At 43.9% G+C, this 15,415-nt stretch overlaps 1 protein-coding gene across 1 annotated transcript; it reads right to left on the bottom strand.

Moving 5' to 3' along the window:
- Positions 1 to 171: 171 nt before the first annotated feature.
- Positions 172 to 1,051, bottom strand: P3R3URF (PIK3R3 upstream open reading frame). Its single transcript, XM_060206004.1, has 2 exons — positions 765 to 1,051; positions 172 to 318 (listed from the first exon to the last, which is right to left on the bottom strand). The coding sequence occupies exons 1-2, from the start codon at positions 1,000 to 1,002 to the stop codon at positions 275 to 277; spliced, it is 282 nt and encodes a 93-aa protein (XP_060061987.1). The 5' UTR covers positions 1,003 to 1,051; the 3' UTR covers positions 172 to 274.
- Positions 1,052 to 15,415: the final 14,364 nt, after the last annotated feature.

Raw genomic sequence — 15,415 nt, 5'->3', positions numbered from 1 at the left:
GGTCAAAGATGGAGAGATGAAGTATGTGTTGTTAACTTTGTTTTATCCTTCCATTGTCTAATTGTGATCCATGCTGCTGTCATTGAAGCCCATCCCTAGGAGCATCTGGCCCCAACCCTGCCCTCATACTCTACATGGTAGGCTGGAAACACAAGGACTGGAGTGAAGTGATTGGAGCAGAAAAGGCTGTATTTATTTGTTGTTTACCATCCTTGGCCTTTACAAGATGCAGGTCTGGAATCAGTCAGGCTTCTGGACTGGTTTCTGAGCATTTCTAGAGAACCAGAAATCTCCCAGGTTGACAGAGTTGTCTGAGAACTGAGGATGAAAGGAGAGGAAAGAGCATGAGGAAGGCAAACCTTCTGGAAGCTCCACTGCACTTTAGATTAACCCACTTCCCCAAATTCAGTGCATCAACCACAAAGATTCCCTCAGCCTGTAGGATGCCCACCACTAAGACATTAAATAATTCAAAAAAAAATTTTTTATTTTTCTCCCCAGAGCAGGTTTTTAATTTTTTTTTTATCAGAGTACTGTTCAGTTCTAGTTTATGATGGTGCCAGAGAATGAACCTAGGACTTCAGAGCCTCTGACATGAAAGTCTTTGCATAATAACCATTATGCTGTCTACCTGACCCAAGACACAGAGTGTTATTTCACAAATGACATGTTCCCTAGAGTGCTGAGGCAAGGCTAAGGTGGGGTAAATTTTGGTGACCCTGTTTATCCACCCTCCCACCCTGGCTCAGGGGCCCCCAGCTAACCTTGTGGTGGGAGAATCCACACCCTGGTGGTAGTAGTGTTGTTGTTGTTATTGGCCGTGGTGGTGACATTGGTGGTAGCAGTAGTGGCAGCTGAGCGTTGAGAATTCTGCCTGTATCTTCTATGGCTACACTTGAACATCTTGGGAAACCGGGGCCGAGGCCAGCCCACACCAGGCCTACGGGATGGGGAATTGAAGCCCCGGGACCGAGGGGCCCGGACAAGCTGAGAAGGCCCCATGAACACAGGGAGTTTCTGTAGTGGTTCTGACAGTGCTACTAGCTAGGGCAGGTAAGCCATTGTGACATCCAGAATGTGCACTCTTTATGACAGGTCCTGTTCCTTAGGCCCTCCCCATGAGTCATCCTCCCTCACAATTGTTTCTGTGCGTCCAGTTCAAGAGTTAGAAAACCTCAGTTTGGCCCTGTGGTAGAAAGAACTCAGTAGGACAAAATCACTCCCTTACTTTCTTACTCAATGTTTACTGAATATGTAGATCTTCAATAAAGTTTGCTGAGTGCTCTACAGACGTCTCATTTAATCCCTCAAAAAGTTTACTAGGAAAATCTATGATTTCTGTTTCATATATAGTTGGTTCTCACTATTCTTGGTACATATGCTATAATAAAGTCTCTCTGACCACTGAATTATGAATTAAATAATGAGCCAATCTTCCTAAGAAATATAGGGTTAAATACATAGATTAGTCTATGGTCAAATTTTTATCAATTGATCAAGCAGTACATCACCTAGATTTGTGTGTAGTGTTTAAAGATATATAATTTTAAGTATATTGTTGGGCCAGGGGATTGCTCACCTGGTAGTGTGCCCATTTTACCATGTGTGAGAACTCAGGTTCAAGCCCCCAGCACCACTTTGGAGCACCATGCATAAGACCAACAGGAGGTCCATGAATGGTGGGACTGTGCGTGGTGTCTCTCCTCCTAACTATATATCATCATTCTTCTTCTCTATCTCTTTCCAGTTCATGCAGGGATCAAATCAAGAACTTAAGGCATTCATATCCAGTGTTCTACCACCTGAGCCATCTGCCCTAGTGGTTCTGTCTCTATATGAAACAAAGTAAAAGGTCTGTCATGAGTCATGAAATCATTTATTCGGGAGTCGGGCTGTAGCGCAGCGGGTTAAGCGCAGGTGGCGCAAAGCACAAGGACCGGCATAAGGATCCCAGTTCGAACCCCCGGCTCCCCACCTGCAGGGGAATCTCTTCACAGGCGGTGAAGCAGGTCTGCAGGTGTCTATCTTTCTCTCCCCCTCTCTGTCTTCCCCTCCCTCTCTCCATTTCTCTCTGTCCTATCCAACAATGACGACAACAACAATAATAACTACAACAATAAAACAACAAGGGCAACAAAAGGGAATAAATAAATAAAATAAATATTTAAAAAAAAAGAAAAAGAAATCATTTATTCAGGCACAAAGCCCTAGCAGCAGAAAGTAAATAAATACAATTAGAATTAATTCTATTGTTGAGTCATTAACAGTGAACTAACTGTTAGCCAATGGCATTCTCACCTATGTCTGAACAAAGATTATCTGACATGTTCCTCTGAAAGGTATGGCACAGTCTTCTTGTGCTCAGGAACACTAGGCAGACTTCAGTATCATGTTAGGGGGACATTTTTAAGATGATTTATCTATCTTAGTTATTAATGAGAGATATTCAGAGCATGGATATGATTCTAGCATATTCAACGCCACCAAACTTGGAACTTTATGGTTGCAAGTCAGGTTGTCTACCTACTACACAACCTTCCAGATCACTGGGGGCATTTTAAAAGATTTATATATTTAATATAATGAGAGAGAGAATGAGAAAGATCAAGTACTGTTCAACACTGGTATATGTGGTGCTAGGGATTGAGCCCAGGGTCACATATATGCAAGTCCTGTACTATCCACTTGCTGACTCTCCTGGTTACATTGGAGGTCACTTTATATGCTTATTTCTTCATTTACTCATTCATGTACTAGTTACTAGTTACTTAGAAATTTTCTACTTAACTTTTATGAAATTATAAGATTTCAGGGGTAAGGCCACCAAAATAGCTCACTTGGATAGTGTTCTATTTTGCCATGTGTGTGGACCATGTTGGAACCCAGCCCTACCACATTAAAGGAAGCTTCTCCTCCCCTTCCTCCCTCCCCGCTCCCTTCATCATCTTCTTTTTCATCCCATTCCTCTACTTCTCCTGAACCTCCCCTCCTCTCTTCCTCCTCCTTCTTCTTCTCTGTCTCTGTTTCTCTCTGTATCTGAAAAAGAATTGTCTGAAGTAATGAAACTTTGGTGGTCTCACACTTACACATGACATGTGTAAGTCATCACACTCTCCACTGAAACCTGTGTTTTATCACAATGCCTAAGAGACAGCTTGATTATCATTTTTTCTTTGCAAGTTCATTTGTTTTAGTCATCTATAGTCCACATATGAGTAAAACCATCACATAAAATCATATGTCTCTCTTTTTTAATTTATTATTTTTAATGAAAGAGACATACAGAGAGAAAGATAGAGACCAGAGCAATGTTCACCTCTAGCTTATGCTGGTACTGTGGATTTCACCTGGGACATCTGAGTCTCAGACAAGAAAATTTGCAGTCTGGGGAGACAGAATAATGGTTATGCAAAATATTTTCATGCCTGAGGCTCCTAAGTTTCAGGATCAGCCCTCAACACCACCATAAGATAGAGTTGAGCAGTGCACTGGTTTATCTCTCTGTATCTTTCTGTATCTCATTAAAATAAAAATATTTTTTAATTATTATCTTTATTTATTGGATAGAATTAGCCAGAAATTGATGATGGTAGGGGAAGATAGGGAGAGAGACAGAGAGACACCTGCAGACCTGCTTCACCACTCATGAAGGTTTCCTCCTGCAGGTGGGTCCTTGCACATTGTAAAATGTGCACTTAGCCAGGTACACCACCACCAGGCCCCAAAATAAAAAATATTTTTAAAAATATTTTTTAGGGGAGTCGGGCTGTAGTGCAGCGGGTTAAGCGCAGGTGGCGCAAAGCACAAGGACCGGCATAAGGATCCTGGTTCGAACCCCAGCTCCCCACCTGCAGGGGAGTCACTTCACAGGCAGTGAAGCAGGTCTGCAGGTGTCTGTCTTTCTCTCCTCCTCTCTGTCTTCCCCTCCTCTCTCCATTTCTCTCTGTCCTATCCAACAACGACAACAACAATAATAACTACAACAATAAAACAACAAGGGCAACAAAAGGGAATAAATAAATAAATAAATAAATAAATAAAAATAAATAAAATTTAAATATATATATATATTTTTCAATATACTTTGCAGTGATCTGGGAGATGGCATAGTGGGAAAAGCATTGGATTTTCAACCATGAAGTCCCAAGTTCAATCCATGGCAGCAAATGTACCAGAGTGATGTCTGGTTCTTTCTCTCCTCCTATCTTTCTCATAAATAAATAAATTCTTTTTTAAAAAAAATGCTTTGCACAGGTGGTGCAAAGCAAGGACTGGTGTAAGGATCCCGGTTTGAGCCCCCTGGCTCCCCAACTGCAGGAGAGTTGCTTCACAGGTGGTGAAGCAGGCCTGCAAGTGTCTATCTTTCCTCCCTCTGTCTTCTCCTTTCTCCATTTCTCTCTGTCCTATCCAACAACAACGACATCAGTAATAACTACAACAATACAACAAGGACAACAAAAGAGAATAAATAAATAAATAAATAAATATTAAAAAATGCTTTGCATAACCACTGTGCTGTCGTCCCAGTCCCTCCTTCATCTCTTATTTCACTTATTATAATCAACTCTAGTTCCACCCATTTTATCTCAAATGATACACTCTCATCTTTCGGGATTGCAGAGTAGTGTTCTGTTGAATATATATCTCATAGCTTTTTTTTTAATCTTTTATTTTATTTATTTATTTATTCCCTTTTGTTGCCCTTGTTGTTTTATTGTTGTAGTTATTCTTGTTGTAGTCTTTGTTGGATAGGACAGAGAGAAATGAAGAGAGGAGGGGAAAACAGAGGAGGAGAGAAAGACACCTGCAGACCTGCTTCACCGCTTGTGAAGGGACTCACCGCTTGTGAAGGATCCAGGGGCTCAAACCGAGATCTTTACACTGGTCCTTGTGCTTTGCGCCACATGTGCTTAACCCGTTGCACTACCACCCGACTCTCATCTCATAGCTTTTTAACCAGTCATCTGTCCTTGGGGATTAGACTAGGGAGGTAATTCAGCAGTATCTTATAAATTCCTGGGTTCATTTTCTGGCACTGCATTAAGAATAATTCATGGGAGTCGGGCAGTAGCGCAGCGGTTTAAGCACACGTGGCACAAAGCGCAAGGACCCACGTAAGGATCCTGGTTTGAGCCCCCGGAAACTATTATATTTTCCTGTCAAGTGTAAACCATTAACTCCCCAATAAAGAAATTTTAAAAAAGAACAATAATTCAATAAATTAAATAGGATATATATATAGATAGATAGATATTAATGTTATCAGCCCCCCTCCTTTCTCTTTAGCTGCCTCCTCCTCCTCCTTCCATTATAAGAACTAAACAATGTAAAATCCAACATATATATATATATATATATATATATATATGTATATATAGAGAAAGATTTTATTTATTTATTTTCCCTTTTGTTTCCCTTGTTTTCTTGTTGTTGTTGTTGATGTCGTCATTGTTGGATAGGACAGAGAGAAATGGAGAGAAGAGGGGAAGACAGAAAGGGGGAGAGAAAGACAGACTCCTGTAGACCTGCTTCACCGCTTGTGAAGCGACTTCCCTGCAGGTGGGGAGCCGGGGGCTCCAACTGGGATCCTTACACCCGTCCTTGTGCTTTGTGCCACGTGCGCTTAACACACTGCGCTACCACCCAACCCCTCAACTTTTTTTTTTGAAACTTTATTTATTTATTTTTCCCCTTTTTTTGCCCTTGTTGTTTATCGTCATTGTTATTGTTATTATTGTTGTTGGATAAGACAGACAGAAATCGAGAGAGGAAGGGAAGACAGAGAGGGGAGAGAAAGATACCTGCATACTTGCTTCACCGCCTGTAAAGCGAACCTCCTGCAGGTGGGGAGGCAATTTATTTATTTATTTATTTATTTATTCCCTTTTGTTGCCCTTGTTGTTTTTTATTGTTATAGTTATTATTATTGTTGTTGTTGTCGTTGTTGTTGGATAGGACAGAGAGAAATGGAGAGAGATGGGGGAAGACAGAGAGGGGGAGAGAAAGATAGACACCTGCAGACCTGCTTCACCGCTTGTGAAGAAACTCCCCTGCGGGTGGGGAGCCAGGGCTCGAACCGGGATCCTTACGCCGGTCCTTGTGCTTTGCGCTACCTGTGCTTAACCCGCTGCGCTATTGCCCGACTCCTGCCAACTTTGTTTTTTAAAAATATTTTTATTGGGAGTTGATTTTATTTACAACAATAAAACAACAAGGGCAACAAAAGGGAATAAATAAATATTTTAAAATATATATATTTATTATTGGATAGAGACAGAGAGAAATTGAGAGGGGAGGGGGAAATAGAGAGAGAGAGAGAGAGAGACCTGCAGCCCTGCTTCACCACTTGTGAAGCTTTTCTCCTACAGTTGGGGACAGGGGCTTTAACCTGGGTCCTTGAGCACATTTAATGTGTGTGCCTAACCAGGTGTGCCACTGCCTGGCCCCTTAAAAATCCAACTTATGAGCAAAGTTCAAGGACCAACATAAGGATCCCAGTCCAAGCCCCCGGCTCCCTACCTGCAGGGAGTCCTTCATAGGTAGTAAAGCAGGTCTGCAGGTGTCTCTCTTTCTCTCCCCATCTCTGTCTTCCCCTCCTCTCTCCATTTCTCTCTGTCTTATTCAACAACAATGACAACAATAATAACTACAACAAAACAACAAGGGCAACAAAATAAATAAATAAGTAAAATAAAATAAAATAAAATAAAAATCCAACTTTCTTGGGTCAGCAGAATACCTCACTTGTTTGAGTCTGGCTCCCACCACACTGATAGCCATTTCTATACTGTGGAATGCCTTCTCCCCTTTCCTCCCACCCCTACCCCCAGTCATCTCCCTAATTCTCTGGCTGTGTGTCTCATTCTTTAAAAAAAAAAAAAGAATTTCACTTCTTCCATTCCAGTTTTCTCCCACTGTAATTCTCTCCAGTCTGACTCCTTTGAAAAAAGGTTTATTTATTCATGTGTTAATGGGAGAGAGGGAAAGAGAGCCAGAGCATCACTCTGTTACATGTGATGCCAGTAATCAAGTTCAGGACCTCAAGTTTTTAAGTCAGACATCCACTGCTTCACTGACATTACTTTTACTCTGTGGTCGATCCTAGAGTAGGTGAGGGAAGGTGGCTAAATCTCTTATCTATTTCTACCTCTATCTCTCTTTCTCTCTCTCTTCCTTGCTCTCACTCTCTTTCCAAACTACTTTATTGTGGAAATCAATGGCTTACAGTACAATTATTGACACATGGTTACGATACATGTCTGTAAAACACTCTCACCCCCAATTTAGGTCCTTTTCCACCATGATGAACTTGGGTCCCAAACCCCCCTCCTAGAGTTCTTCATTCCCGCTAAATATTTTTTTATTAGTAGTAGTGATTTAATGATAATTAACGAGAGTCAGCGGTAGCTCAGCGGGTTAAGCGCACGTGACGCAAAGCACAAGGACTGGCCTAAGGATACCGGTTAGAGCCCCGAGCTCCCCACCTGCAGCGAAGTCGCTTCACAAGCGATGAAGCAGGTCTGCAGGTGTCTTATCTTTCTCTCCCCCGCTCTGTCTGCCCCTCCTCTCTCGATTTTCTCTCTGTCCTATCCAACAAAACCACATCAATAACTACAACAATAAAACAACAAGGTCAACAAAAAGGAATCAACAAATATTAAAGAATCTTTGAAAAAATGATTAACAAGATAGTGAGATAACGAGCACAATCCTTTTATTTTATTTTATTTATTTATTTTCCCTTTTGTTGTCCTTGTTTTTATTGTTGTGGTGGTTATTATTATTGTTGTTGTTGTTGCTGTCATTGGATAGGACAGAGAGAAATGGAGAGAAGAGGGGAAGACAGAGAGGGAGAGAGAAAGACAGACACCTGCAAACCTGCTTCAACGCCTGTGAAGCGACTCCCCTTCAGGTGGGAAGCCGGGGCTCGAACCAGGATCCTTATACCGGTCCTTGAGCTTCACGCCACGTGCACTTAACCTGCTGAGCTACCTCCGGACTCCCACGAGTACAATCCTATACAGTTTCCAGTTTGTGTCTCATCTCCTCCAGTGGAAACTTGCCTATTTTTTTTTTGTCATCCTCTATTTACTAATTGGATAGAGACATCCTGAAATAGAGGGAGACAGAGAAACACCTGCAGCCTGCTTCACCACTTGCAAAACTTTCCCTCTTAAGTGGGGACTGGGGGCTCAAACTCAGGTCTGTATGCGTTTTAACCAGGTGCACCACCACCCAGCCCTGAAACTTCCCTATTCTTTATTCCTCCGGGAGTATGGACTAAAATTCTTTATGCTATGCAGAAGGTGGAAGGTCTGGCTTCTGTAATTGCTTCTCCACTGGACACTGGCAGGTCAATCCATACCCCTAGCCAGCTTCTATCTTTCCCAAGTGGGGTAGGGCTCTGGAGAGGTAGGGTTCTAGGACACATTGATCAGGTCATCTACCAGGGAAGTCAAGATAGAATCATAGTAGTATCTGCACCTTGGTGGCTGAAAGGGAGTAAGATATAAAACACGACAAACTGTTTAATAAATAGGAACCCTAAGGTAAGAATAAAGCAGATGAAATGAGGGGTCTTGGAGGGGGGAGCTAGGAAGTCTATTTTAGGTATGTTCCAAGAGGCCCATGACTTTAGCAATTTTTTCCTGAGCCTGATAGCTAACATGCAGGTGGACTAAAATATTGTCTAGGAATATGGGTGTCAAGAGTTTAGAATAGGGTGAAAAAGCTGGACTAGGGCAGAAAGTAGCTCCCAAACCTGAAGGAAGTATATAAATACCATTAACTGTTTAGCCTGTCAATCTGACCTAGGGCCCATATATATTCATATTTAGCACAGGTGCCTTTGTGACCTCTGAGTCCCTGCCAGTCTGAGTTCTCAGTCCATGGTCACAGCTAGCAACATTCTAGGTTGCACTCATTTCAGGACCAGTCTTCCTTGAGTGTCAGAGTAGGGTGATCCAACCTCCCTTTGGAGAGTGGCCAGCTAAATCTTTTGAAAACCCCTATTATGAGCCATTAAACAAAACAGGACGTAGAGGCTTAAAAACAAGTCTAATAAATGTCCTCAAAGTCAAAGAACTAAAATGCAGTAGAATAAGGATTCAAAAACCTAGTCAGAGTGATCATGCTAGCACTTTTAACAAGGAAGCATTGAAGTGGGGCAGCCCAGGAGATGGTGCAGTGAATAAAGCCTTGGACCTAAGAGCATGAGGTCCCAAGTTCAGTCTCCAGCATTGCATGTACCAGAATGATGCTCTGGTTCCCTCCCCCCCTCCCCTTTCATAAGTGTTCTGAAAGTGGGACCTGCAGTCCCAAGATTAATAAAATGGACTTTTAAAACTGAGGGATGATACTGTTGTGGAACCATGGTGCCATCTGCTGGTATATAGGGAAGGCTGTACTCAGGAGTACTAACAAAAGACAGAAGAGAGATATGGATAGAGGGAGAAGAGAGAGGGGGGAAGATAAGGGTAAAGAAAGATGAAAAATCGAATTTGACTTTTCATAGAGAGACAAAGGTGGGGCAGTGAGACAGCTCATCTGGGGGATGCACCTGCTTTGTCATGCACAGGATCCAGGTTTGAGCCCCAGCCCCCATAGCATGAGCATCTTTTGTCTCTCTGTGTATCTCTTTCTCTGTCTGGAAAATAAAAAAAATCACAACACAGTAGTGACAAAGAAAAATATAGAATTAAAAAGAACTAGGAGATGTTTGCTACTCAAAGAAGGGAAAGAAGCTGCCAAACCATGATTTTCTTGACTGTGTGTGGGGCGGGGGGGGGGGGGGGAAGGGGCTGAAAATAATGCTCCTCTTATTTACTCTTAAGTACATACATAGGTGTTGCTTTGCTGAGTCGGTTCATACGCAGTCCAGAGAGAGCCCTCTTAGTTGTTGCTTATGTATCTGAGTGTGAATCTGTAGGTGGCAATTTGGATAGATGTGTATGTCTATGGGCTTATATATGAGTGTATGGTTCTGCAAAAGGAGATAAGGAACATAAGAAGAATATGTTCACCATTGTGGTGGAGGACACACAGAGGTTGGCAGGATACTTGCCCCTCCTGCAGACTTCTCTTCCTTCTTTAGATCTGGAGAGTGTTGCCCTCAGGTTGGTTGCCAAGTGAAGGGCCAGTGCTGCTGTGGCTATGGGGACAACTCTCCAGGCGGCAGGGGGCAGCAGGGCAAAGGGAGGCCAACTGGCTTCAGGTGGGGTGGGGCAGGTGGGCGGGCAGAAGGAGGCCTTTAAAACACCTGCCCTTCCTGCTGCTAAGCAGTGGTGTGTGAAAGCAAGCCGTCACTTTGCCTGCCCATTCAGTGGCAGTCTGTGGAGCTCTCTGTCCCCTCTGGAGCCTCAACAGATCTTTCTTTCAGGATTTGCTACCAAGAGCCCTGAATAGGTGACTGCATAGAATAGAGATTACTCTGTCAAGTGAAATCAATCTGGAAACAGGTTTGGGGAGCTACTGGAAGGGCCCAGGGGAGAGTTCTAGAAGAGTTGGCTTGGGAAGGGGTCTAGAATATACAGATATCAGGGAAGAGCATAGAGTAACTGGAGTGTGAAGGACAGACTTGGGGTGTAGTGGAGGAAGCTAGGGTATTAAGATATTCGAGTGCTAGGAGCTGGTAGAAGATCTATACAGTACAAAAGGGTACGGGTAAGGGTGTCAGGGTTGGCATTGAGAAAAATCCTAAGGAGGTAAGAATCTGTGGGTCTGAGATACTGGAATCTGATGTGGTATGATCCAATGTAGGGCCAGCCAGTCCAAGTTTATGTCTGTGTGTATGGTGTGGAGCAAAATCCTAATTTACCCATGTCTGCCTTACAGGAACCACCATGCAGTGCTTCAATTTCATTAAGACTATAATGATCCTCTTCAATTTGCTCATCTTTGTAAGTATGGGATCACAGATTCTTTGGGACTCCCTACAGGAATAGGTCACACAGCCTGTGCAAAGCCCCAGCTGGGGAATAGATCACTGTATCCAAATAAGTTCCCTCTATAATGGTCCTGCAAAGGAAAAGGACTAGACAGTGAAGCTTTCACAGATGCTGAGTTCTGGTCAGCATGCCTCCCAACAGCCTGCTACTCAAGTTGGGTGAAGTTCAGGGCATCCTCTCCCTTCCAGGAAGTTTCAGGTCAGGTTTCAGACAGGGTACATTGACAGAATTATTTTCTCATTTTGAAAAATATATCTTTGTTTATTATGAGATAGAGGGAGAGAGAGAGACTGAGAGAGAGAGAGACAGACAGACAGACAGAGAGAGAGAGAGAGAGAGAACACTGCTCAAACCTGGGATAAGATAGTGTGGGGATTGAACCCATGACTTCTAGAGTCCCAGAGACATACAAGTCTCAGAGACAATGCTCTTGGGACTGGATGTTGGCACAACCAGCAAAGCACACAGGTTAACATGCTTGAGGACCTAAGTTCAAGCATGCAAAGTCCCCACATGCAAAAGGGAAGCTTAATGAGCAGCAGAACAGGCTGCAAGTCTCCCTCTTTCTCTCTCTTGCTCCCTCTCCCTACTGCCTCCCCCTATATCTCTATGCCTCTATCATCATCATAAGGTAAAATTTGGTAGTCTGATAGGCTGAGCTTTCTCCTATGACCCTTTTTTCTCCTTTTTATGGGTATTGGGGGTCCTGTGAGCAGAAAGGGTTTGCCCAAGGTCAACTAGTGTGGAGGGGAATTTAATGTCAGAGAGATGAAATAAAAGACCCAAAGTCATCAGAGTGGAGAATATGTCTCAAGGAGCATTTAATCATTCAACAAACAATTATTCCCTTATACTCTGCTAAGTATTGGAGTGACAAGTGAGCAAGGTGTTTCTAATTCCTCAAAAACTTCAAGCCCAGCAGACCAGTTAAGTAGATAGTCACAACATAGTATGTCTGCCCTGACTGGGCACAGGGGCCATGAAGACCCTTGGAGGAATTTAAGCCCTGTCTAGTCAGAGAAGACTTCATACAGGAAGTTGCTGGTGGTGATTTGCCCTGGTTGAGGGAGCTGACCTCACCCAACAGAAAGACTCAATGGAAACGAAATCAGATATCACTCAGAAAATGGGGAACAAATTGTATAGGGCATATTTGAGGAAGTTGAGCAATAAACCACAACCCTGAAGATGGTGAGAGAGATTGTGAGAAATGGACAAAGCCTTGAGTGCATAGAATGGGGGCAGTTGGGCAGGGTAGATAGCATAATGGTTATGCAAAGAGAGACTCTCATGCCTGAGGCTTCAAAGCTCCAGATTTAATCTCCTGCACCACCATAATTTAGACTGAGCAATACTCTGGTTATTTAAAAAAAGAAAGAGATAGAGAAGGAAAGAGAGAAAGAAAAGAAGAAAAAGGAGGGAGAGGAGAAAATTCCTTTCTTTTCCAGACAGTAGTCTTGAGATGGTGCTCATGTATCTAGCACAAGCTACTCAAGGGATGTCCTATCCGTGTATCCCATGACGTTGAGCTCAGTTCACAGTGGACGTTTGGGGCTGGCAAAATGGCTTACTTGGATAGTATGTTGCTTTGGTAGGTGCATGACCAAAGTTCATAATGAAGGAAGCTCCAGTGCTATAGTCTCTCTCTCTGAGTTTCTTAAAACAAACAAACAGCACTGGGTTTGAGTCTTCGCTCTCCACCTGTAGGGAGGAAATGTCATAAGCTACTAAGCAAGTACTGCAGGTGTCTCTTTGTCTCTCTCCCTGTCTCCCTTTTCCCTCTCGATTTCCCTATCCTATCAAATAAAGTTTAAATAAATATAAAAGGGGGGCAGGCGGTAGCGCAGCGGGTTAAGCGCACGTAGCGCAAAACTCAGGGACCGGCGTAGGGATCCTAGTTTGAGACCCAGGCTCCCCACCTGCAGGGAAGTCGCTTCACAAGCAGTGAAAGCAGGTCTGCAGGTGTCTTTCTCTCCCCCTCTCTGTCTTCCCCTCTTCTCTCAATTTCTCTCTGTCCTATCCAACAGCAACAACAACAATAATAATAACAACAACAACGACAGACAACAAGGAAGGGCAACAAAGGGGAGAAAATGGCCTCCAGGAGCAGTGGATTTGTAGTGCAGGCACCGAGCCCCAGCAATAACCCTGGAGGCAAATATATATATGAAAGGAGCAGTGGATTCATCATGTAGGCAATGAGAAACAATCCTGGTGGCAAAAAAAGTAGACATTTGACAGTTATATGCCCAGAGATAATCACTGAAGTCACTGGAGTAAATGAGAGCACTTACAGACTAAAGTTGGTAAAACCTAACTTATAAGAGATAGGCAGAGGGCTGGCAAAATAGTTCACTTGCATAGTGTACTGCTTTGTTATGTGCTTGACCCAGGTTCAAACATGGTCCCCCACCATATTGAAGGAAGCTTCAGTGCTGTAGTCTCAGCCTCTCAGCTGCCCCCCAAAAAAGAGAGAGAGAAGCAGAGACATAGTCTCCAGGAAGCATATGGAAAGAGCAATAGGAGGGAAGCAAGAAAGGTGAGATATCAAAGAAGGATATAGCCCATGAAGCATCTACCAGATTCAGCACAGGATGTCACAATGGGCCTCCAACCCACCTTAGAGCAGGTTAGCATGAATAAAAGATCAGGAAAGCAAAACTATAAAGTGTAGATGCATTTGGAGGAGTTGGACTGGGAGTCAACTCTCTAACCGGTGGGTCTTTATCTTGAACTTCTTTTGTTTTCAGGAAACCAGATTTGATGCACATATCTAGAGAAATCAATAGGATCCCAAGGATTTGGAAACTTTGGGGTTTTGGCTTGAGGGGGTTAAAGTCAAATCCGGTTTGGTTTCCCTCTGTTGCACTAGCCTTGCCAGACTGGGCAGGGCAGGGCAGACCTGAGACTCCTTGAAATTTGACCCTGCAGGCTGGAAACCCAGTTTTCTCCCCTTGGACAAACATGCCTATGATCTAGCCACAATGTGCCACCTCACCCCAGTTCTAGCCTCAGTTTCTATAGCTGCACAGTGGGGACTGGGCTCCAAGGTGGTGATTCTGTCACTGAAACTGGATTATCAAGGCTTTGCTCTAGAACTATGGGAACTAGTCAGTACCCTCCTCTCCAGTCTGGGTTTCTAGATTGCCTCTGAGATTCAGGGGGTAAGCCAGAGTCTGTAAGAGAAACTCTGACTTTGCTGGCCCTCTGGTGCCTCAGTTTCCACCTGTGAGGCAAGAAGAGGGCTGGGCTCAATGAAGAGTAGGTCTTGTTTCTGACCCTAGAGAGGAACCAGATGAGGCCTTGGGGTATATGTCCAGCTCTCACCACCACAGTGACCAAGGTTGGGAGCAGGTGTAGACCTTGCCCCGCCCATGTTGCTATGGTGACTGCTGAACAGGCTAATGTTACCACCCTCTTTTCCTCCTATCAGAGGACAGGTGTTCTAGGCACACAGAGCCCAGGAAGGGGTGGGGGAGTGCTGGCTGGGGGGTGGGGGGAGGAGCTTACCTGCTTGTTTTTACCCTAGCTTTGTGATGGGCCCTGACAGCAGATAGGGAAAGACTTGCCCTTCTCCCAATCTATGGCTATTACTAGAATCTCTGATCCTATTTATAACTGCCTAGATGTGCAGCCTGGTGCTGGCTATGATTATCTCAGATTCCCACCTTTTTGGCTCTCAATGATGTCCTTCCTTCCTATGTAATAAGTAATAAACAAAAAGCAAAAACAAAAGAAAAATCTGCTTATTGTGAGAAAGAAAATCAGAGCATCCCTCTCTCAAATGCAATCTGAGGGGATTGAACTCAGGACATCATGCTGGAGAGTCTAATACTTTATCCACTGTGTCATCTCCCAGGCTGCAGACATGATGAGATTTTAACTAATAAAAGGGAAAGTTCCTCAGCTCCTGTCTCCCCATGAGGTAGAGAGCTGCTTGCCAGCACTGTTTGAAAGCCAGCCTCTCTGTCCCCAGCTATGTGGAGTGGTCCTGTTGGCAGTGGGCATCTGGGTGTCAGTCAATGGGTCATCCTTCCTGACAATCTTCGGGCCGACATCATCCACTGCCATGCAGTTTGTCAAAGTGGGCTACTTCCTCATCGCAGCTGGCGCTGTGCTCTTTGCTCTCGGTTTCCTGGGCTGCTATGGTGCTCAGTCTGAGAACAAGTGTGCTCTCATCATGGTGAGTCATACCCAGTTCTACAAGCCCATGCATGATTAAGTCCCCTCATCCTTGACACCAGGCTTTGGGGGGTCCCCTAAACTCTGCTCTGAACTCCAGGGGCTTCAGCAGAAAAGGGGGGCCTGCTTCAGTTTTACAGAGGGGAGGGTTAGGTCAAGGAAAGCACAAGAGCATGTCTTTCTCTAAAACTCAGCTCCCTGTCCCTCACTCAGTTCTTCTTCATCCTCCTCCTCATCTTCATTGCTGAGGTTGCAGCTGCTGTGGTCGCCTTGGTATATACCAGAAT

The sequence above is a fragment of the Erinaceus europaeus genome, chromosome 13 (genome assembly GCF_950295315.1).
Source record: "Erinaceus europaeus chromosome 13, mEriEur2.1, whole genome shotgun sequence".
NCBI lineage: Eukaryota > Metazoa > Chordata > Mammalia > Eulipotyphla > Erinaceidae > Erinaceus > Erinaceus europaeus.
Note: the sequence above shows the minus strand (reverse complement) of the source record. Positions and strands in the feature narration are given on the sequence as shown.